At 43.0% G+C, this 22,383-nt stretch overlaps 1 protein-coding gene across 1 annotated transcript in view; it reads left to right on the top strand.

The window, feature by feature from the left end:
• The window catches only part of LOC139765856 (glutamate receptor 1-like), a 1,264,866-nt gene that overhangs the window by 606,998 nt on the left and 635,485 nt on the right, over positions 1 to 22,383 (top strand). The window contains 1 exon segment of the mRNA XM_071693701.1: positions 11,727 to 11,854. Coding sequence (XP_071549802.1) covers positions 11,727 to 11,854 — 128 coding nt within the window.

Consider the following 22,383-nt stretch of genomic DNA (forward strand, 5'->3'; position numbering starts at 1 on the left):
CGCTATTAAGGTATTTCTGCGTGATAGAAGGGGTTTTGAATGAAATGAGAATGAAGGAAAGAAATAATGCTCTGTAATCGCACATTTAACGTAGGATGAGCGTCAAGCATTACTTAGCATGATAGCTACTGAGCATATGCTGAGCATGTTTGAAAGCTTCGTTGATCGAATGAGATTATGTTCTGGACTGAATAAAAAAAACCCTGAGAATTATACAGGGATTATAATATAATCGCTCAAATGCTGGACACCTGCAACCTGTCCAACAAACCTGGCGTTTAAAGTTTCACCCAGATATATACTACACTGTAGTAAGCCTGGCCATATAATTAATCTGTTGCATTTCTGCTGAACCAGGGCATGTGATGCGTCCTGGGTAAACCATGGAAAGGTCTGTGGGTCCTGGATGTGGATAGGAGGCATAAGTTTCCCTACAGTGCATATACATATGTATATATATATATATATATATTTGCTGACAACCACAAAGAAAAATCAACCTCGAATAGTCCCAAGTGCACTTTCGTGTGATTAACACATCGTCAGGGGACATACCCTGACGATGTGTTAATCACACGAAAGTGCACTTGGGAATTATCGAGTTCCGTTTTTATTTGTGGTAGTCAGCAAATACTAGATCATGTGCATCGCTAACAACAACTGCAATATATATATATATATATATATATATATATATATATATATATATATATATATATATATATATATATATATATTTATTCTTTCTTTTTCTTTTAAACTATTCGCCATTTCCCGCGTTAGCGAGGTAGCGTTAAGAACAGAGGACTGGGTCTTTTTTGGAATATCCTCACCTGGCCTCCTCTGTTCCTTCTTTTGGAAAATTAAAAAAAAAAAAAACGAGAGGGGAGGATTTCCAGCCCCCCCGCTCCCTCCCCTTTTAGTCGCCTTCTACGACACGTAGGGAATACGTGGGAAGTATTCTTAATCCCCTATCCCCAGGGATATATATATATATATATATATATATATATATATATATATATATATATATATATATATATATATATAATGTGTGTGTGTGTGTGTCTGAAATAGAATTTGTGAGGTACAGAATTCTGTTTCTCACTTTTTCCACCACATAGTTCTGCTGTGGCAATTATTTCAGCAGACTCGATGGTAGTTTCAAAGGGGCGACAATAGGCGGGACGGGATATTGAGAGAGAAAAAGACTAGTTTGAAATTCTGGCAAAGTTCTTGTTCGAGACTTGAGACGCCGCTGCTGCTGCTGCTGCTGCTGGAATGATGCGTTTGATCTCTGGAAAGTGGGTGAATGGTGAGGAAGTTGGGAGTTCCAGCTTGTTTACTCCACCATCAGGGTCATTAGATGTAAGTGCAGCTTAACCAGCAGTTACGAAGGTTGACGAAGACGAAGAAGCTCCTAGGTGGAAGAGAGAGAGAAGAGAGAGAGAGAGAGAGAGAGAGAGAGAGAGAGAGAGAGAGAGAGAGAGAGAGGGTGAAACAGATTGTAAGTCTAATCGACCATCTTTACCTCACTGGCTCCCCCTTTGCCTCCTCACGTTGGCATGTCGATCCAGACACCAAAATAAAGGAAATTATTATTATCTGTCTTCTTGTAAGGGGTAGATACAGGTAGAGGATGTAGGAGGAGGCTGCTGCTGCTGTAGGAGGAGGAGGAGGAACTTGAGCAGAGAGAGAGAGAGGGAGAGAGAGCGTCAAGAAGTTCACCTCTCTTCGTCCGCACCTCCGCCTCCAAGGCTTGTGAAGGCGTCTCATCCCTTCATAGCGACGGGCGTGATGCTTTTAGCGCAACAGTCGGTGTCTTGGGTGATGACCGTCTTCACAACTCCTGTCTATATTGGAGCGTCAGTTGGCCATGGTCCTGCCTGTCGGTAATGCTCGAAGGGCGTTAAAATCTCACCTGTAGGAGGAAGGCGAAGTTAACTGCTCTCTCTCTCTCTCTCTCTCAGCCTTCCGTGTGGAGCGACGAGGACTTTAACCCAGCAGAACTCCGAGCTTAGGGTGGCCACAGTGGTAACTATCTTATACGACGCCATGTAAGATTAATTTCATTTGTTGTGCCCGTGGAAAGAGGCGGTAGAAGGACAATAACGAGGTTTTAAGCCCTCCCTCCCCATCCACTGCCTCTTGCCAGTTGCATGGTATGTGAAGGCTGTTAACGAAGTGGCTAACAAGCGAACAAGGTATATGCCGCCTTTGTCGCTCTTAACGACCGACGCGCAGCTGGAGAAGGAAGAACAATGACTTTGTTTACTGGGGACGGAGGAGCCTTCGTTTACCCTTGACTAATTGGCAACACCTGAGTCTGACACCTGCGTCAAGAACATTTTTGTTCGACGCGATGACTGAAGAACAGTCCTCTTTGTGTGTGTGTGTGTATATGTGTCCCCTTCTCCCACGCGTTCTTCAAGATGCTTGTGAAGTAATCTCCCAATGTGGACGCTAAAGCTCCCTGTATGGCTGGTGGTTGCGTCGCTGATATTTGCTGGGGTAACGAGCAGGATTAACATAAGCTGAAGACTATACCATGAGAGGGATCGTATGTTGTCTGACCCTAACTAAGCAGAAGGAAGTATGCGATACTTGAGAACCATACGTTTGGATAATCATCCAGTAGTACATCATTAGCATTAAGGTTACGTTCTATTATAGTTTGCAAGGAAATATATTGCATTACTATGAAGGTTCTACCATTCGTGGGGGAATATGGTGTAAAAGACTTTTATATGTGTGGGTGTGGAATAAAGATGAAGAAATGACAGGGAGAGAACATGAAAACAAACGAGAATATAGAATTGACTAGGAAAGGGATGGGATTCCACGGATGTAATACGAGAGGGGGGACTTAAGACGAAGCACCCTAGAGGATGGGGTCGAAGGATCAGTATGTCGCAGGAAGTGAATCCTTCTTAGGAAAAGTGAAGAGAAGAGATTCGAGGAAAATATATAAGACGGGGACCCCTCAGGACCTCATCTGAGACAAGTTTTGATAGGTTTTTGACTATGAATAATTGTGACCCTTTTTAAGGTATTTGATCAGTGTCTGTCTTATTTCTGTGTTCACTATCTATGTATCAGTGATGTGAGACAACGGAATCCAGTATTATAGTGTGGTCTTGTTGGTGGAGAGGTCGAAGGTCAAGGTCATGTGAGTGAGCAGTCAGGGGGCCGAGTTTGATTTCGAGTGGGTCATAAACTCTGAGGTCCAGTACCGTGCCAGTGTTGCAATCCACTTGAAGACGAGGGTTCGATCCTTGAGCAAGACGTTAAAACCCATTTGAACATGATGGATCATCCCTTCAGCAAAACATAGCGAGCCTTATAGGATTTGATGGCCTGGGTATTAATCCAACCCTTCAAGATAAGGACAAAGACTAGTCCATAACCCAATGGAACAAGGGCTAGTCCATAACCTTGTGGAACAAAGGCCAGTCCATAATCCTACCCCTATGGGATCTTTCCACCTTTCTCAAGGGATATGAATACTTTAGGGAGAGTTGAATTCCATTTGCTTCTATCCTAGCGTCTTCATCTGGAGCTGGGTAGGTACATTTATCTTATGAGTTGCGATGCATCTGCAGACATTGCAGGGAAATGCCATGAGAGGCTGGGGCCTCAAGCCTGTGCAGTAACTAAGATGGAGGAGGGTTGTATGTAAGGTTGTGTTGGCGGAGCCAGGGAGAATGTCAGGCTACACTCCTGATAATGGTGTTTGGTCGTGTTGTGTTCTGTGTGTTGTAGGTGTTGCGTTTGTCTGTTTGGTATATGGTGGATGTGATGCTATGATTGTGTGATTGTCATTGTGTTTTTTTGTGTGTGTTTGACTAATGATGATCCTCTGTATGTGTAGGTGTTGTGTGTGTGTGTGTTGTGTTTGTGTGTGTGTGTGTGTGTGTGTGTGTGTGTGTGTGTGTGTGTGTGTGTGTGTGTGTGTTATTATACAGAAGAGAAGGCTTGGGTGATTCACTTTTCTTAAATACTTCCCCTTCGTCTTACCCTGTTGGTTGTGTGTTAACGTGTTGCCTGCTGGTTTGTGGCGCTGTTCACAGACCATTGCTGCTGTGGACGAGTTTACTGTGTCATTCTGCGCCCCCAGAATTAGGTCGACGTAAGCCCAACTAATTGGATATTGCATCCTTGACGAGTCAGAGAATTAGGAGAGAAAGTCAAGGTGTGGCAGTGTTGTCTCGAGGGATATTAACCGGAGGCAAGGAGAAAAAATTTTTACGCCCTTCTTACGTGTTCTTCTTGTGGTCTTACACTGTACTTTAAGTATATATATATATATATATATATATATATATATATATATATATATATATATATATATATAGACTCTGTCTGCTTGAGGTTGCACCGCAAGTGAAAAGTCTCTTTGGCGAAGCCGTATCTTCCTTAGTTTGAAAGGAGTTCCTCCTGTCCCCGCTACTGAACGTAGCGCAGCCTTGATGCTGGAAAAGGCCCTGAAAGAGTTCAGTTGTGGGTAGATGAGGTGGAGGTTTGGTGTGTGTGTGTGTTTGTGTGTGTGTGAGGCAGGAAATTATGTCTGGAGGTTTTAGTCTCGCTTGCTGATTAAACTTACGACTTGAGGGTGAAAGGAATAAGAGAACTTTACATTATTGTGAGAACAGCTGTTCCTCTGCGTCACGTTAGGTATAGGTTGATATGGACGATTGAACAGAGAGATAGACGCTCCTCATCCATTCAGGGGAAACGGAGTCGGTGTTTAAAAGGAGAAGAGAAACATGACATCATACACCACCACGACACCATCAACACCACCACTACAACACCAACACTACAGCCACTGAAAACAACAGAACTCGTACAACAGTAACATAACAGAGGGTTAACAGAGAAACACAGTGTTTCCACCACATAAACAGAGAAAAGAAAACAATCGAAACACAATCTGGCACATCAGCTTGACCGTACCGTAGCAGCATAGCTTGGGTGACACTGCCAGCATTCACCTACCCAACGCAGCATAACCCCACAGCATCATCACGAACATTCAACACACATTGTCAACACACGGGTGTAATGTATCGACAAGAACATGGTTCTCTCACGTAGAGAGAGAGAGAAAAACAAAACACACACACACACACACAGCAACACAGGATCAATGACGAACCAGCCATATAGCGTCTGAGAGAGAGAGAGAGAGAGAGAGAGAGAGAGAGAGAGAGAGAGAGAGAGAGAGAGAGAGAGAGGCGCAAGAACACAGCCTGACAGTAATATTTCCCATCAGAGAGGACGTGTCGGCCAGAAATCCGACACCGTGTCAGCGAGGGGTATGGTGGTTTCTCCAGGAGGCGAGCGCCTCTTATTAGTTTAATCATGATAATAGAGATTTTCAGCTGGGTAAAGGGGAGGGGGGGTTTGGAGGAGGAGGAGAGAGGAGGGCGCAGCAGCAGGGGGAGAGAGAGGGAGAGAGGCGCTGATGTTGTAGGTGTTGGTAGGCTGGAGTGAAGTGTGGGAGGTGAAAAGGGAAAGGGAGTTGGGTGGGAAATGGAAGAATGGGAAAAGATGGGATGGGTGGAATGGTCGTGGTGGACGAAATGAGGGTAGTTAGGGAGGTGGTTGAGGGAGAGAGAGAGAGAGAGAGGCGCGTGGAATGATTGGGAGCTGAAACCAAAGAGGGAATAGGGCAGTTAGGGGGCCAAAGAACCTCTGTGGAGTGGAAGGAGGAGGCGAGAATTGGACGATCGTTTACTTGCAGGTAATTCACGATCTGTCCGCTCGTCTCTTGTTGTTTCGTTGACAGTGGATAAGGATAGGTTTGTTCCCAACGCTACCTCGCAAAAGTGGGAGAGGGAGAGGAAGCAACTATTTACAGTCAATATTATATTAGGTATGTTATCATTGTTATCATTATCAGTAGGTAACGGGGCAGTTATACATAATTGCCATCTCTTGCTTCGAAACAGCGTTCGGACTGTTCGTGGCGATGGTTCATATGGTTTGGTTGGTTCGAATCAGCGTTCAGACCCACGTAAGGAGTGGCCGTCGTTCATATGCTTCGATGTGTTTGAATCAGCGTTCCGACCGAGGTTCGAGCAGTATCGTTTCATATGGTTCGCTTCGTTTGAATCGCGATGGTTTGTTTACTTGCCAAGTGGTGGAAGCGTAGTAGTTGTGTGGAGGCCTTGTCGTGGGTATGTTGGTGGATGGTGGTGGTGGTAGTGGTGGAGAGAACGTTGTGGTGGGAGTGAGTGTTGGTGATGACGACGCCGAAGTGGATCTGGACGACCGAAGCGGCTTCGTCTCGTTACTTCGCTCATGAATGTAAGACATAAGGTGTTTCACCATCTCTGTAGCCTTGTGCTGTGCCACCCGGGTGATCTGTGCCTCATACTGTGGTAGTGTGGTGGTGGTGGTGGTGGTGTTCAGCTCAGAAGATGGCCGACGTGTGGTGGAGAGAGCTCCTGCCCCATTTTTTTTGTGTGGTTAGTTTTCTTATTGTGTGACGCCAAGCTGCCACATACAACAGTTGTACTTAGTGGTTTGTGATCATGGGGCGCTAAGGTGCAACTTGTCATAACAGTTGTACTGCTGACCTGTAGCTTAAAAAATGCCATGCATGAAAGGTGGTGTAAGAGTATGATATTCTCTCTCTCTCTCTCTCTCTCTCTCTCTCTCTCTCTCTCTCTCTCTCTCTCTCTCTCTCTCTCATATCGACCGTTCCTCTCAAGCCCCAAACTGACTCTTTATCAAGCTGCAGGGAGGCATTGGGGGGGGGGGGGGATGGGGGGGGTGGGCCCCCCCCCATAATCAGGCAATAAATTGTATCCACAAAGCCACTTTACGAGAGCAGATTATAATTGATTATTATTATTATTATTATTATTATTATTATTATTATTATTATTATCACCGTTTTGGAATGAACTCATGAAAATAACTTCTGGGTACAGCGAGGCGCGATGATCCGGCAGTGTTAGATAGTGTTAGATAGTGTTAGATAGTGTTAGATATTGTTCTCTTGTGTTCCTCCCTGCATCTTTTGTTCCATCATGTTCTTCATGGGCGATCCATCGATAATGGGCCGTTCAAAGCTGTTCGCTGTATTTGCTGTTGACTTTAATGTTTGTATAGTGACCGATGTGTGTATTTGTTTATCTGCGCGTTTTCTATGGCACTCTTTACACACACACACACACACACACAGACACACACTGTGCGTAAGCGCGGGCTTGCCTAGGGGTCGGACCGGGTTAAGTTCGAATCTTAGGCATGGCTGGCGGTCCACATCCTACCCAGGTGTTCATCCTTCCCATGGGGCTGCTTGATAGATGGGTAGCTGGCTGAAGCTTCACATAGGAGTAAAGACATAGTGCATATATGCAAAGTTAAGAGACAGGTCAACACGAAGTGTAAAACCTTTTGCCCATAACACATGAATAGTAATTCTCTCTCTCTCTCTCTCTCTCTCTCTCTCTCTCTCTCTCTCTCTCTCTCTCTCTCTCTCTCTTAATTACGCTTTTGTTTAATTCTTGAATTAAAAGCCAAAAACGTCCTGTGTGGAATATAAGGTTGAAGACAGTGGAAGGTTCAGGACGTGTTTAAACCCCGTGGGTGTCTGGTCGGGGTCAGAGGGGTGAAGAGGTGCAGCTTCTTCTTGGGGTCACGAGGTCGCAGCTAGGTCCAGGGTGGTACAGAATGAGGTCAAGGTTCGTACAGAATGAGGTTAATTCTCGTACAGAATGAGGTCAGGGTTGTACTGAATGAGGTCAAGGTTTGTAACGTATTAGGTCAAGGCTCGTACTGAATGAGGTCAAGGTTCATACTGAATGAGGTCAAAGTTCGTACTGGATGAGGTCAAGGCTCGTACAGGGTGTCATTATTACTCCCTTCCCTTGTTCCAGAGGATCTTGTCTTGATCCCCGGCTGAGCTAGTAAAGTGTAGCGTATGGTTAATGAATTAACCAACTTCATTATTAGTCCTCACAGCCGACTCTGGAGGACCACCTTCGAGGACGAGCGCGAGGTGTGGTAGACGAGATAGAACTGTTGACCTTGCGTTACCAGAGGACGTGATTAGGTCACTAGTGATTAGGGGGGAGACCAGGTCACCAATACGACAGAACATTGAAGAATAGACGAGCAGGTGTAGACTCGTGTTAACTCGCACACCTGTTAACGTTTCCCATTCTGTTGTACCCGTTTACTTCCCGTTTACTTCTCGTTTACGCTCTTCTACTCCGGTACGCCCATTTACGCTTTCTGTAGGTTAGGGTTAGTCGATGGGGTAACATTAATCACCTACTTGACTATCAAGAGATCACAGCAGTTGATCCCTCTCGTTCTCTGATCCTGATAGATAGATCAGTCGAGCCTAGGTTAATCACCTGTAATCATGATTATCATTATGGGAACGATTGGGATCAAGCTAATCCCACTCATGCTGCCAGTGGGTGGTTCTCTCTCTCTCTCTCTCTCTCTCTCTCTCTCTCTCTCTCTCTCTCTCTCTCTCTCTCTCGGTCTTCATGTAGCGTACGTGATTCTTCAACGTTCACAGTCAAGCTCTGGTAAATGTGTGGGAATGTGAGATACCATTTTGACGCAACATCATCGCTGCTGCGCGCGAGAGAGAGGGTGAAATCCACGTTGCCCACGGCTAAGTTGAGGGTGGGACGCAGGGAGAGTAAAGAAAACGCTATTGGCTGTGTCTTCATCAGTGTGCGTCCCAGGTTGTCGAACGTCTGATCTCAGGGTTCGAATCCTTCCCGTGGTGTATATATATATATATACATCTGTCTTTCCATCGATATATATATATATATATATATATATATATATATATATATATATATATATATATATATATATATATATATATATATATACGACCTTTGGGAACGGCGATTCGACCTTCAGATATGATGGCTTGGCCTTTGACCGGGTCAGGTCAAAGGCCACGCCATCAGGCTCCCAAAAGGGGCCGTATTTTTCAGATGGGGGAAGAGAGGGGGGTGTGAGGGGGGTGTACTCCACCCCTATACCTTAATGGAGGTGACGTCATCATTGATCTCCACTAGGAGGTTGATTTGAGATCACACACACACACACACACACACACACACACACACACACACAGAGGCGTCTTACCAACCCGTCATATTCCATTGCCACACATCGCCTACCCCTCCCATTATGGGATGGATTGTACTCGCCACAGAAAACTGGATGCGCCTCAGGGCACATGTAGTTTGCCCAGTGTTGCCCTACGTTTCGCGAGTGCACACACTGCTCAATCACGCCAAGGTTTTAGGTAAACTACATTGGGTTTTGTTAGAATGTTGCATTGGTGTTGCACATGGCAAGGTTAGCTGTATATATATATATATATATATATATATATATATATATATATATATATACATACATACACATGTATATATATACATGTGTATGGGGATGGGTTGGGCCATTTCTTTCGTCTGTTTCCTTGCGCTACCTCGCAAACGCGGGAGACAGCGACAAAGCAAAATAAATAGAAATAATAAGTACATATATATATATATATATATATATATATATATATATATATATATATATATATATATATATATACACACGTACATATTTTGACCTCGAGTGTTCTTTATTTTTCCTACTGAAGTTTCAACAGTTCACTGAACAATGAAACATGAAACTTCACTGAACAGTAGTCCATGGAATTTCACTGGACAGTGGTCCATGGAACAATTCACTGGACAGTGGAACGTGGAGCAGTCGGATGGAGACCCTGTGACCAAACGAGGGTAGGTTACACACTAGTCTGTCCATCTGGGTGATTGTTTGAGCTGCGTAAAGTCGAGGAGGGGGGGGGGGGGCGGGGTAAAAAGAAAATGGGTTATGTGTCCTCTTGAAAATATTCAAACCGTTCGTCTTTTCTCTCTTGCCCCTCTCAAAGCCTGGCTTCAGAGAGGGCTTCTGACCCCGCATGACTGACTCAAGCCTTTAACGTACGTAAATAAGAAAGAAAATGCCTGTGTTAAGCTCGCCAAGCTTTTTTCAGCTTAACGTTCCTTCAACACATCAAGCTTTATTCCTTGTCCTAATAATTATTCTTGGAATTAACGTAATTTTTCGTCTCTCTCCCACTCGCCACTTGGCAGGAATTTCATTCGTGTAAAACGCCTCCCAACGAGCTAGCTGCTTTGCATCTTCCACTGTTGTTGTTCTTGGCGTAAGAAGTTTAGGTTCGAATCCCTAGTGATCTCTTCAGACATTAACGTCCTGTAAACTTGGTCTAATATCCTTGCATGGTGTCCGTCTTTCATATATCCTGCGAAGCAAATTTTTCCAGATTATTTCCCGCTCTGTATTAATGTTGTGTCTCACTCTGTAGGCAAGATAGCAACTAGATTTCATTTCACTTTTGATAATTGGATTTATTTTTGAGATTCTGTCGCGTACTGGATGAAGAAGACACCGTAGCCTCGAATACAGACCTCCCCTCGGCTCTGTGGCAACAGTGTGACGTATTTCGTATGACAAGTGAACTCTTTGACAGGTGTATGTTGTCAGACATATGACAGATGGTGCCCGTCAGTCATATGATTGGTTTAGCCCGTCTGCCACATGACAGATGGTGCCCGTCAGTCATATGATTGGTTTAGCCCGTCAGTCATATGACAGATGGAGGCCGTCAGTCATATGACAGGTATAACCAGTGAGTTATAAGACAGATGTTGTCTGGTATTCATAAGACAGATGCAGACCATCTGTTTCATGACAAGTGTGGGCCATCAGAAGTATGACACATGTGGCCCCCACAGTCATATGACAAGCTTAGCAATGTCACATACGACGTCAAAGGGAATTGTACCTGAAGGATATTTTGTATTTCTTTTACGTGAAATAGATAAAAACAATGTTTGTGTTGCGTGAATAGCCATGAAAATGACCTTTCCTTTTGATTACGTAAGGAAGATAAGAACATTGTTTATCCGAGTGTAAACAGTAGTTTGAGCTGTGTTTTCGATGACGTAAAGAAGATAAGAACGTAGCTTATCAGAGAAGAACGCTGCTTATCTGAGAAGATAAGCACAGGACTTATCTGAGAGACAACAGTAGTATAAGTGATCTGTGTTTATTGATTAGATATTGGAGTGCCGCAAGGTGGCCTACTTTCTCCCGTGACGTTTTTATTTGGATACGGGCGAGGTATTTATCATGATATGATTCTTGTAGGACCATTGTGGTTTGCAGTTAACCCATGATAGGGAAAATAAAGCGAAAGATGCCAGAGATGATTTAGACTGTAGATAATAAAGAATGATAAGAATATTTCATAACAATGAGAGGAAGATCATATTAATCCTTCTTAATTGTTAGATAGTAAGAGTGTGGTGTATATTTTGATGTTTTGAAGTATATTAGGTGTTTAGAAGTTTATATTTGGTTTATCTAACGGCCTTTGAAGAGCATTGCTCTCAACCCCGACAAGTTTGCCGAAGGGAATTTCACAATCATTTCAGATACATTTATTCTCTCGTCTTTTGAAGTGTTCATATATATATATATATATATATATATATATATATATATATATATATATATATATATATATTGTTATTAAGGAATATACTCTTTTTAAGTAGTTGAAATTTAGTTTCTTCTGAAATATCATGATTTTATTGCCTGTCATGTAAACTATAATGTTATTATCCTTGCTTGTCTCTCCATTGCAGTCTGCCGCCAGTTTTCGCGTCCTGTGTACGCCATGTTGGGTTACGTCCAGCCAGACAGCTTCGACACCCTCCACTCCTACGCCAACACCTTCCAGATGCCCTTCGTGACGCCGTGGTTCCCGGAAAACGTGAGTCTTACCTGCAGATCTCATGGTGGATGATGGTGGATGATTGTGGATGGTGGTGGATGGTGGTGGTGGATGGTGGTGGATAATTGGAGGGGGTAGATGATGTCTGCTCTCAGTTGGAGGGTGGAAAAGGGAGGTTTCGTGTGGGGTAGGATGTTTTGGTACAGAGACGTTGGTGAAGAAAGAAGGGATAGAGAAAGAGGAAAGAGTCTTGGTTGAGGATTTGAGGTTTCTCTCTCTCTCTCTCTCTCTCTCTCTCTCTCTCTCTCTCTCTCTCTCTCTCTCTCTCTCTCTCTCTCTCATCGTGTTTTTATGGAGTATATATATATACACGCACACACGGGCGTGTTGAAGTGGTTAGCATTGCTGACCATGATATTCACGCACGGATTCGGCTGGGTTCGAATCCCTGGGCTCGGCTTGGCTGCCACAGTCGACCCAGGTGTTCATCCTCTCCTTAGGTTTATATTCGTCGCTTGGGTGCCTAGCTTAGGCTGGGATGTGCTTTTGTAGAGGACATGATGTATATATACAAGGACATGATGTATATATACAAGGACATGATGTATATATACAAGGACATGATGTGTATATACAAGGACATGATGTGTATATACAAGGACATGATGTATATATACAAGGACATGATGTATATATACAAGGACATGATGTATATATACAAGGACATGATGTATATATACAAGGACATGATGTGTATATACAAGGACATGATTGATGTATATATACAAGGACATGATGTATATATACAAGGACATGATGTATATATACAAGGACATGATGTATATATACAAGGACATGATGTATATATACAAGGACATGATGTGTATATACAAGGTTGAAGAGACAATTCTGTACGAGTGTGAAACTCTCTCTCCCCATAATGTACAACGTATGTTCACACACGTATTGAAATATGGGTAGACACGTGCTGGCTCAATGGTTACGGGGATCTCATCATGACTCAGTGGTCGTTGGTTCGATGCCATTTGTTTCTTCCTGTGATTCAGACCCTTGATGTCGCTGGGGGACTTATCCTTGGCCATGAATTTTTGAACGGAAAGGAAGGAAAGAAGTACATGGGTTGGTATGAATGGATATGTAAAATGCGTCGATGGACATGTACGTAGGTAGGTTTGGAGACATGGGTTGAAGGGAGAGAGAGAGAGAGAGAGAGAGAGAGAGTCGTACAACACTGATGCGTTTACTGTATCTACTTTACGCGGTCCTTCACGGAATTCAGAAATATTTTTCTCTTCCTTTCGCATTTCTTGCCATTCGTCGTCTGTCACGATGGTCCAACTGAATCTCAATGCATCGTTCAAGTGCTGTAGTACAGGAGGAGAAGCATTTAGAGAGGTGGGATGGAGTACCCGGATGGAAAAGCACATAAGAGACTGTGATGAGAGAAGGATGGGATGTTAAATAGATGGAGAACGTAGGAAGAGAGGAGGATGATGTAGTTATGTAAGTGATGGAGAGTGGGAGGGATGGTAGAGGAGGGGACAATGTTTATGTGAGGGAGGGAGGGAGGGAGGGAAGGAGTAATGAAGGAGTGTGAGAGATGATGATAGCCAGAGTGATGGAGGAGATGGGGAAGCAGCATACCATTTAGCGTTGGAGGGAGTGATGGAGTTGATGGAGGGACTCTGGGAGAAAGAGAGAGAGAGAGAGAGAGGGAGGTTATAGAGGGGGAGGGTTTGTGGAAGGGGGGAGAGTAATGTATGGAGGGAGTGTGGCAGAGGTGATTTCTAGCATTCAGATATATAGATAGATAGATAGATAGATAGAGAGAGAGAGAGAGAGAGAGAGAGAGAGAGAGAGAGAGAGAGAGAGAGAGAGAGAGAGAGGTTTTAGCAAGCAAGGAGGAGGTTTGTTTTTCTTTGCTATTTCAACACGTAGATATTTTGAAGCAGATTATCACATCACATTGTCCTCCTCCCATTTTCCATTTGCAATTTACTGTTTGTAAATCATCTTGTGTTTATATTTTATGAAGGTTTGATTGGGAAATTGTAAAACTCATGTGTTATTTGAGGTAGAGAGAATGTCTGTGTACATTTGGGATGCCATGAAGAAAATCTTCGTAAAGTTGCAATAAGTTGTTTGAAACACGTAATTGTTCACCCAAGAAGGTAATAGATCGACCCAAAGAATTTTACTTATATTTGTGTCCAAAGTTTAGAAATCTACAGAGAGAACGACTGTAAATACAAGAGACAACATATGTTGTGAAGGATTGTAGATAAAGGGCACACTGTCAAATTTGTTTATTCATTTGCGAGCAACTGTAATTGGTAGAATGTTAGTGCAATAAGTTATAGTGAAGTGATAATTTGTGTAGTCAGTTTAAAGTTAAAGTTAGAATTAGTGCAGTAAAGTTAGAAGAAAGTATAATTAGTGTATTAAAGTTAGATGAAAAAAAATTTAATGCAATAAGTTTTGAAGGAGTAAAAATTTGTAAAAATAAGTTAAAGGAAAATAGATGATATTGCAGTAAAGTAAGGGAAGAAAATAGAATTTTTATTTCCGTAAAATTAAAAGATAGATATAAAAAATTGGCGAAGTAGAGTATATGAAAAATGAAATCAGTAGTGAAACGAAAACAGAAAAAAGTAAGGTTTAGTGTAATAGTAAAAAAGGATGAGAAATTGGTGCATTACGGTTAACAAAAACGAAAATTTGGTGATGTACGTGTAGCAGAAACAACAAAAACAACCATGAATGATATAAGCGAGGAACCCACCTTGGATGGGCTGAGGTGTGTGTGTGTGTGTGTGTGTGTGTGTGTGTGGAAGGGATGTAAAGTTGACACTGGCCTGAGTTACTGTAGTGCGTTCGACATTCTGGCTAACATGGTGATGGCAGGGGAGGCCTTCGTTGGGTCTGGATACACCCAGAGAGAGAGAGAGAGAGAGAGAGAGAGAGAGAGAGAGAGAGAGAGAGAGAGAGAGAGAGAGAGGCTTTCCTCACACACACACACACACACACACACACACACACACACACACACACACACACACACACACACGCACACATACACACACACACACACACACACACGCACACACACACACACACACTCACACACACACACACACATACACACGCACAAACACACAGAGTGTGGTAATATGTCCTTCGTCTCTTATTCGCGTGTGTATGTACGTGTGTGTGTGTGTGTGTGTGTGTGTGTGTGTGTATGTACGTGTGTGTGTGTGTGTGTGTGTGTGTGTGTGTGTGTGTGTGTGTGTGTGTGTGGTTGAAGTAAGTTTCTCGACACACATTTAAAGAGCAACAGGCCAGTCTCTAGGGGTAGAGAGAGAGAGAGAGAGAGAGAGAGAGAGAGAGAGAGAGAGAGAGAGAGAGAGAGAGAGAGAGAGAGCAGCAGTACCAGCAGCAGCAGCAAACAGCTGAACAGGTAATAATAACCTTATGGTCACTCCCAGTCGACCTTCTGAGAAGATTTTCTGGCTTCAGCGTCGTAACCAAGTCTTCATCACCTCCCACCTACACTACACACACCAGAGGGAGAAGACCCAGGTGCAGTAGGTGGTTCAGGACGGCACACCTCTCGTGGGATGTGGGTACTGGGAAATAAAGTGGGCGCTCAGCTTCGTGCGATGGTAATAATACGAGAGATGTTATACGTGAGTTTGAGATGTGAGGGTGTGGGTTGCGTTATGAGCAGTATGTCTTTTTCAGCCGATTTATGACGGTGTTTTCTTTCATACTGTACTTACGTCCGTATTATATACATATGTATATATATATGAGAGAGAGCATATGAATTTATGCATGACATGCTTGTAGCGTTGCGTGCTCATTAGCTGTTTCGTGGTGCTGGGTCACATAGTCGTAGTATCCTGTATTATCCCATGCTGTGGTTGTCGACAATGACTTCTAATATCATAACGCAGACTTACACGTATGATATCGTTATAAAAACTTCACGTAAGACTTCTAATATCTTAGTGAAGACTTTAAATGCCTCTATTATCTCGGTACAAATGGAAGGGTAGAACGCATAGGAAGACCCCCATACATTACCACACATATTCAAGTCATTACAGTAACGAGTAAAACGCTCATCTTACCTTCTAATTGAAGGACATTAATCTTGAATTACCCTGGAGGAACTGAACAGGAGGTATGCCATCAGGCGTTTTCTTCGAGCTGGTATTTAATGTTTTAAGTTTTCATGAAACGTTTCCAGACAGCGACGTGTTGGGTCGAGGGTTTATTCCCAGATTATGAGAAGAAATGGATCATTTGATCCGTAGTACAACAGACTCGTGTTTCTAGTTATTATTGTTACTTTTCATTTGTCTTTCATGTTTGTTCTCGAGTTTCCCACGTGAGCGAGGTAGCGTCAAGAACAGATGAATGAGTCTTAGAGGAAACACTCCCGGCTGGTGGACACCATTCCCTTGTTTCTTCACTCTGGAAAGTAATCCAGGAAGGAAGGATTTTCCAGTCCCTCTTGGCTTCCGCTAGTCAAATCGCCTTCAAAGACAAGCAGTTATCTCTCTCTCTCTCTCTCTCTCTCTCTCTCTCTCTCTCTCTCTCTCTCTCTCTCTCTCTCTCTCTCTCTCTCTCTTATTCATGAGGTGAAAAGATTAAGGGTCCCGCTGCCTCGATATAGGAAAATTAAGAGGCAAATTCATTTTGCAGAAATTTAGATTAAGTAGGAATGAGAAAAGCTGGCATCGCCGAAGAACTGAATTATTCACATTTCAAAAGCCGCTTTACTGAAGGCCAGGGAAAATCATTCTGGTTGGCTTCCGCTCCCAGATTATCGAGAGAAAATATGATAACGAAAAAGCTATCATAGCCGCTAGGCTAAAAACATTACGTGCTATGATACAGTGAACATAGCAGCCAGGCTAAAGACATTACGTGCTATGATACAACGAACATAGCCGCCAGGCTAAAGACATTACGTGCTATGATACAGTGAACATAGCAGCCAGGCTAAAGACATTACGTGCTATGATACAGTGAACATAGAAGCCAGGCTAAAGACATTACGTGCTATGATACAGTGAACACAGAAGCCAGGCTAAAGACATTACGTGCTATGATACAGTGAACATAGCAGCCAGGCTAAAGACATTACGTGCTATGATACAGTGAACATAGCATCCAGGCTAAAGACATTACGTGCTATGATACAGTGAACACAGCAGCCAGGCTAAAGACATTACGTGCTATGATACAACGAACATAGCAGCCAGGCTAAAGACATTACGTGCTATGATACAGTGAACATAGCAGCCAGGCTAAAGACATTACGTGCTATGATACAGTGAACACAGAAGCCAGGCTAAAGACATTACGTGCTATGATACAGTCAACACAGCAGCCAGGCTAAAGACATTACGTGCTATGATACAGTGAACATAGCAGCCAGGCTAAAGACATTACGTGCTATGATACAACGAACATAGCAGCCAGGCTAAAGACATTACGTGCTATGATACAGTGAACATAGCAGCCAGGCTAAAGACATTACGTGCTATGATACAGTGAACACAGCAGCCAGGCTAAAGACATTACGTGCTATGATACAGTGAACACAGCAGCCAGGCTAAAGACATTACGTGCTATGATACAGTGAACATAGCAGCCAGGCTAAAGACATTACGTGCTATGATACAGTGAACATAGCAGCCAGGCTAAAGACATTACGTGCTATGATACAGTGAACATAGCAGCCAGGCTAAAGACATTACGTGCTATGATACAGTGAACACAGCAGCCAGGCTAAAGACATTACGTGCTATGATACAGTGAACATAGCAGCCAGGCTAAAGACATTACGTGCTATGATACAGTGAACATAGCAGCCAGGCTAAAGACATTACGTGCTATGATACAGTGAACATAGCAGCCAGGCTAAAGACATTACGTGCTATGATACAGTGAACATAGCAGCCAGGCTAAAGACATTACGTGCTATGATACAGTGAACATAGCAGCCAGGCTAAAGACATTACGTGCTATGATACAACGAACATAGCAGCCAGGCTAAAGACATTACGTGCTATGATACAGTGAACACAGCAGCCAGGCTAAAGACATTACGTGCTGTGATACAGCGAACACAGTAGCCAAAACTTAAGGCATTACGTCCTGTGATGTAGTGAACATATAGCAGCAGGCTGAACATATTGCCTCTTAGACTGCAGTGATTTTGACAAACTGTCGTCGTAGACATAAAAGAAATGTATTCTGATGTAGGGGATCAAAAAAATCATAGTCGAGGAATATATTCTCATACAGGGCGAAAAAAAAAATATATGGTCATTCGAGAGAGAATATGTTCTGGCATGAGTTCGTGTTGGTTCCCGTATCGCAAACTCAAACAAAAGGTAAACTTAGACCAGCGTTTAAATCTGTACTAATTGGTGTACTGGATAGCTCTCTGTGAGCCCCGAATGCAAAGGGCCAATTCTTTCGCATTGTACAGCTGGTCAAATGGCAATTCTATGCCATAGTTTGGGGTTGTGTGTGTGTGTGTCAGTACGTGACCCTTTCTTTCTTTTATCCTTTTGATTGGCTACATCGTACATCCAGGGAAACCGTAGATGGCGCCTTGGTAGCATCAAAATGCAAATTTTTTCGTTGTATCGTTGGACAGTTGGTTGTAAATTTTGGTGTAGAATAACAAAATCCACCGAATAAGTTACTTGTAAGGGCTGAAGTGAGGTTGGATGCTGTGGATGTAACTGTAATACAAAAGACCAAAAGATTGGGTGCCCATTTTTCTTCAGTGTGATACTTGTATCACCTCCCAGGGCACAGTGGCAACTGAAGTGTTGGGCCGTTTTGATATCTGCGTCTTTCCTTACACCACAAAACTTTGGAAATCGTTAACATCCGACGTCTTTCGTAACTATAACAACCTTGTTCCCTTTGACAAAGTTAGATATCTCACTTCTAAAACTACCGTGTTAATTTTTCTCTTTTCTCTTTATTTCACTATATTTTCAGTCTCATTTTGCTTTTTCGTGGGAGGGGTAGCATGAAGATTTTATTTCTTTACCATCTCCCAACCCTTTGATCCAAATGATAAGTAAAAGACAAGTAATGTTACTTATACTTACCTACTTAAAAACGATTCTTTACATTGCTTGACTGGGAATGTTTTCTGACTTACCGATAATAAAGGACTTAAGCGGGTTTCAATGTTGCCTCGACCTGCAGTAATGATGCAATGGTTTCTTTATTCTCTGGGATAAGAACAAGCACTTGGTGACCACACAAGCAAATTAGAAAACTAGGGAGAAAGAATACTTCCCACGTATTCCCTGCATGTCGTAAAAGGCGACTAAAAGGGGAGGGAGCGGGGGGCTGGAAATCCTCCCCTCTCGTTTTTTTTTTTTTTCTTTTTAATTTTCCAAAAGAAGGAACAGAGAAGGGGGCCAAGTGAGGATATTCCATCAAAGGCTCAGTCCTCTGTTCTTAACGCGACCTCGCTAGCGCGGAAAATGGCGAATATATATATATATATATATATATATATATATATATATATATATATATATATATATATATGTATATATATATATATATATATATATATATATATGTGATTTGTCAAGTCAATTGGGAGGTGAGTTTGAATGGTGAAAAACTGGAGGAAGTGAAGTGTTTTAGATATCTTGGAGTGGATCTGTCAGCGGATGGAACCATGGAAGCGGAAGTGGATCATAGGGTGGGGGAGGGGGCGAAAATTTTGGGAGCCTTGAAAAATGTGTGGAAGTCGAGAACATTATCCCGGAAAGCAAAAATGGGTATGTTTGAAGGAATAGTAGTTCCAACAATGTTGTATGGTTGCGAGGCGTGGGCTATGGATAGAGTTGTGCGCAGGAGGATGGATGTGCTGGAAATGAGATGTTTGAGGACAATGTGTGGTGTGAGGTGGTTTGATCGAGTAAGTAACGTAAGGGTAAGAGAGATGTGTGGAAATAAAAAGAGCGTGGTTGAGAGAGCAGAAGAGGGTGTTTTAAAATGGTTTGGGCACATGGAGAGAATGAGTGAGGAAAGATTGACCAAGAGGATATATGTGTCGGAGGTGGAGGGAACGAGGAGAAGAGGGAGACCAAATTGGAGGTGGAAAGATGGAGTGAAAAAGATTTTGTGTGATCGGGGCCTGAACATGCAGGAGGGTGAAAGGAGGGCAAGGAATAGAGTGAATTGGAGCGATGTGGTATACAGGGGTTGACGTGCTGTCAGTGGATTGAATCAAGGCATGTGAAGCGTCCGGGGTAAACCATGGAAAGCTGTGTAGGTATGTATATTTGTGTGTGTGGACGTGTGTATGTACATGTGTATGGGGGGGGTTGGGCCATTTCTTTCGTCTGTTTCCTTGCGCTACCTCGCAAACGCGGGAGACAGCGACAAAGTATAAAAAAAAAAAAAAAAAAAAAAAAAATATATGTGATTTAAAAGGCAGTCACTACGTCATGCGTCCTGGAATCATTCCAGTCTATGGAATGTTACTTCGTTACTACAAGACCCTGAAATTGAAGAATGCCATACACATGTAACGTGTGTAACATGTAAGACACCATTTCAGAAACTAAAAAGAAAAAACAAAAAATCGTAAGGAAACATCCGGTCACATCCACTGCTTCTGTTTTCGTATATTCTAAATGTTTAGAAAACGTGTATACATATGTATTTTTTTTTTAATTTCTCCATTGCAGTTAGTGGTTCCAGCAACCAGCACCGTGACTGTGGAGGAGTTTTGGGTTGTGGTGTGTCATTATTGTGTTCTCATGGTCTGCCTCGGGTCATAATTGTGTCAGCGGTGGCCTAGAGAGAGAGAGAGGAAGAGAGAGAGAGAGAGAGAGAGAGAGAGAGAGAGAGAGAGAGAGAGAGAGAGAGAGGAGGAAAAAATAGTTATATATATATATATATGTATATATATGTTCGCCGAACTTTTCTTCTATCCGGGAAATGTTTGAAATAATTCAGTCATATTTATTGTGAAAATGAAGAAGGAAAGTTATTTTTTTTTTTTGGGGGGGGTGGATTCATTACACAGCTTGCCCAGGGTGGATTCGACTGTAACATATTGAAAGGACAAGCGTGTGAATATGTTCACATAAACAGGAACGTATATATTAATGAGCACACACACACACACACACACACACACACACACACACACACATACACACACACACACACATCTGGGCTACGCAAGGGTGAGTATATGAATGCGTAGATACATACACATATATATACACACATAGAAATAATGACATTATACATATTTACATTGATTAAGAAACGGGGCACCGAGAGTGGAAATCTCTATTACCTTAACACAGAAATAATAATTGCACACCCACACACACACACACACACACACACACACACACACACATATATATATATATATATGAATTGTTATGCACATATATGATTGTTATCAATGTTCATGTTCAGCTGGGATAATATTTGTCAAAAGGGGTGATACTTGCCGCCTTTGTAACGTGTAGATAACACTTGTATACCTGAGCATTTCAGCGAATAGTGATGAGAATATTTGTATTATTATTATTTTTGTTTGTCTCTGGGTTCGTGTGTGCCAAATTACCAGACCAGAATCACTGGATAGTGTTGATGTCCAGGTAGGTGTGAAGTGTTAGCAGCGCCTGATGTGTTTCCTTTTAAAACGGATAGACAACGTGTATCTTTTGGGACGAAACTTGGAAATTATATATATATATATATATATATATATATATATATATATATATATATATATATATATATATATATATATACGTTGGTTTGTCCTGCCGTACCGAACCCTTAGCAGCGTTTCTTTCATAGTGTTTGATCACGACGGTACGACCCTTGAATCGCGACGGTACGACCCTTGAATCGCGACGGTACGACCCTTGAATCGCGAGGGTACGACCCTTGAATCGCGACGGTACGACCCTTGAATCGCGACGGTACGACCCTTGAATCGCGACGGTACGACCCTTGAATCGCGACGGTACGACCCTTGAATCGCGACGGTACGACCCTTGAATCGCGGCGGTACGACCCTTGAATCGCGACGGTACGGCCCTTGAATCGCGACGGTACGACCCTTGAATCGCGAGGGTACGACCCTTGAATCGCGACGGTACGGCACTTGAATCGCGACGGTACGACCCTTGAATCGCGAGGGTACGACCCTTGAATAGCGAGGGTACGACCCTTGAATCGCGAGGGTACGACCCTTGAATCGCGACGGTACGACGCTTGATTGCGACGGTACGACCCTTGAATCGCGAGGGCACGACCCTTGAATCGCGAGGATACGACCCTTGAATCGCGAGGGTACGACCCTTGAATCACGACGGTACGACGCTTGATTGCGACGGTACGACCCTTGAATCGCGACGGTACGACCCTTGAATCGCGACGGTACGACGCTTGATTGCGACGGTACGACCCTTGAATCGCGAGGGCACGACCCTTGAATCGCGAGGATACGACCC

The sequence above is a fragment of the Panulirus ornatus genome, chromosome 56 (genome assembly GCF_036320965.1).
Source record: "Panulirus ornatus isolate Po-2019 chromosome 56, ASM3632096v1, whole genome shotgun sequence".
NCBI lineage: Eukaryota > Metazoa > Arthropoda > Malacostraca > Decapoda > Palinuridae > Panulirus > Panulirus ornatus.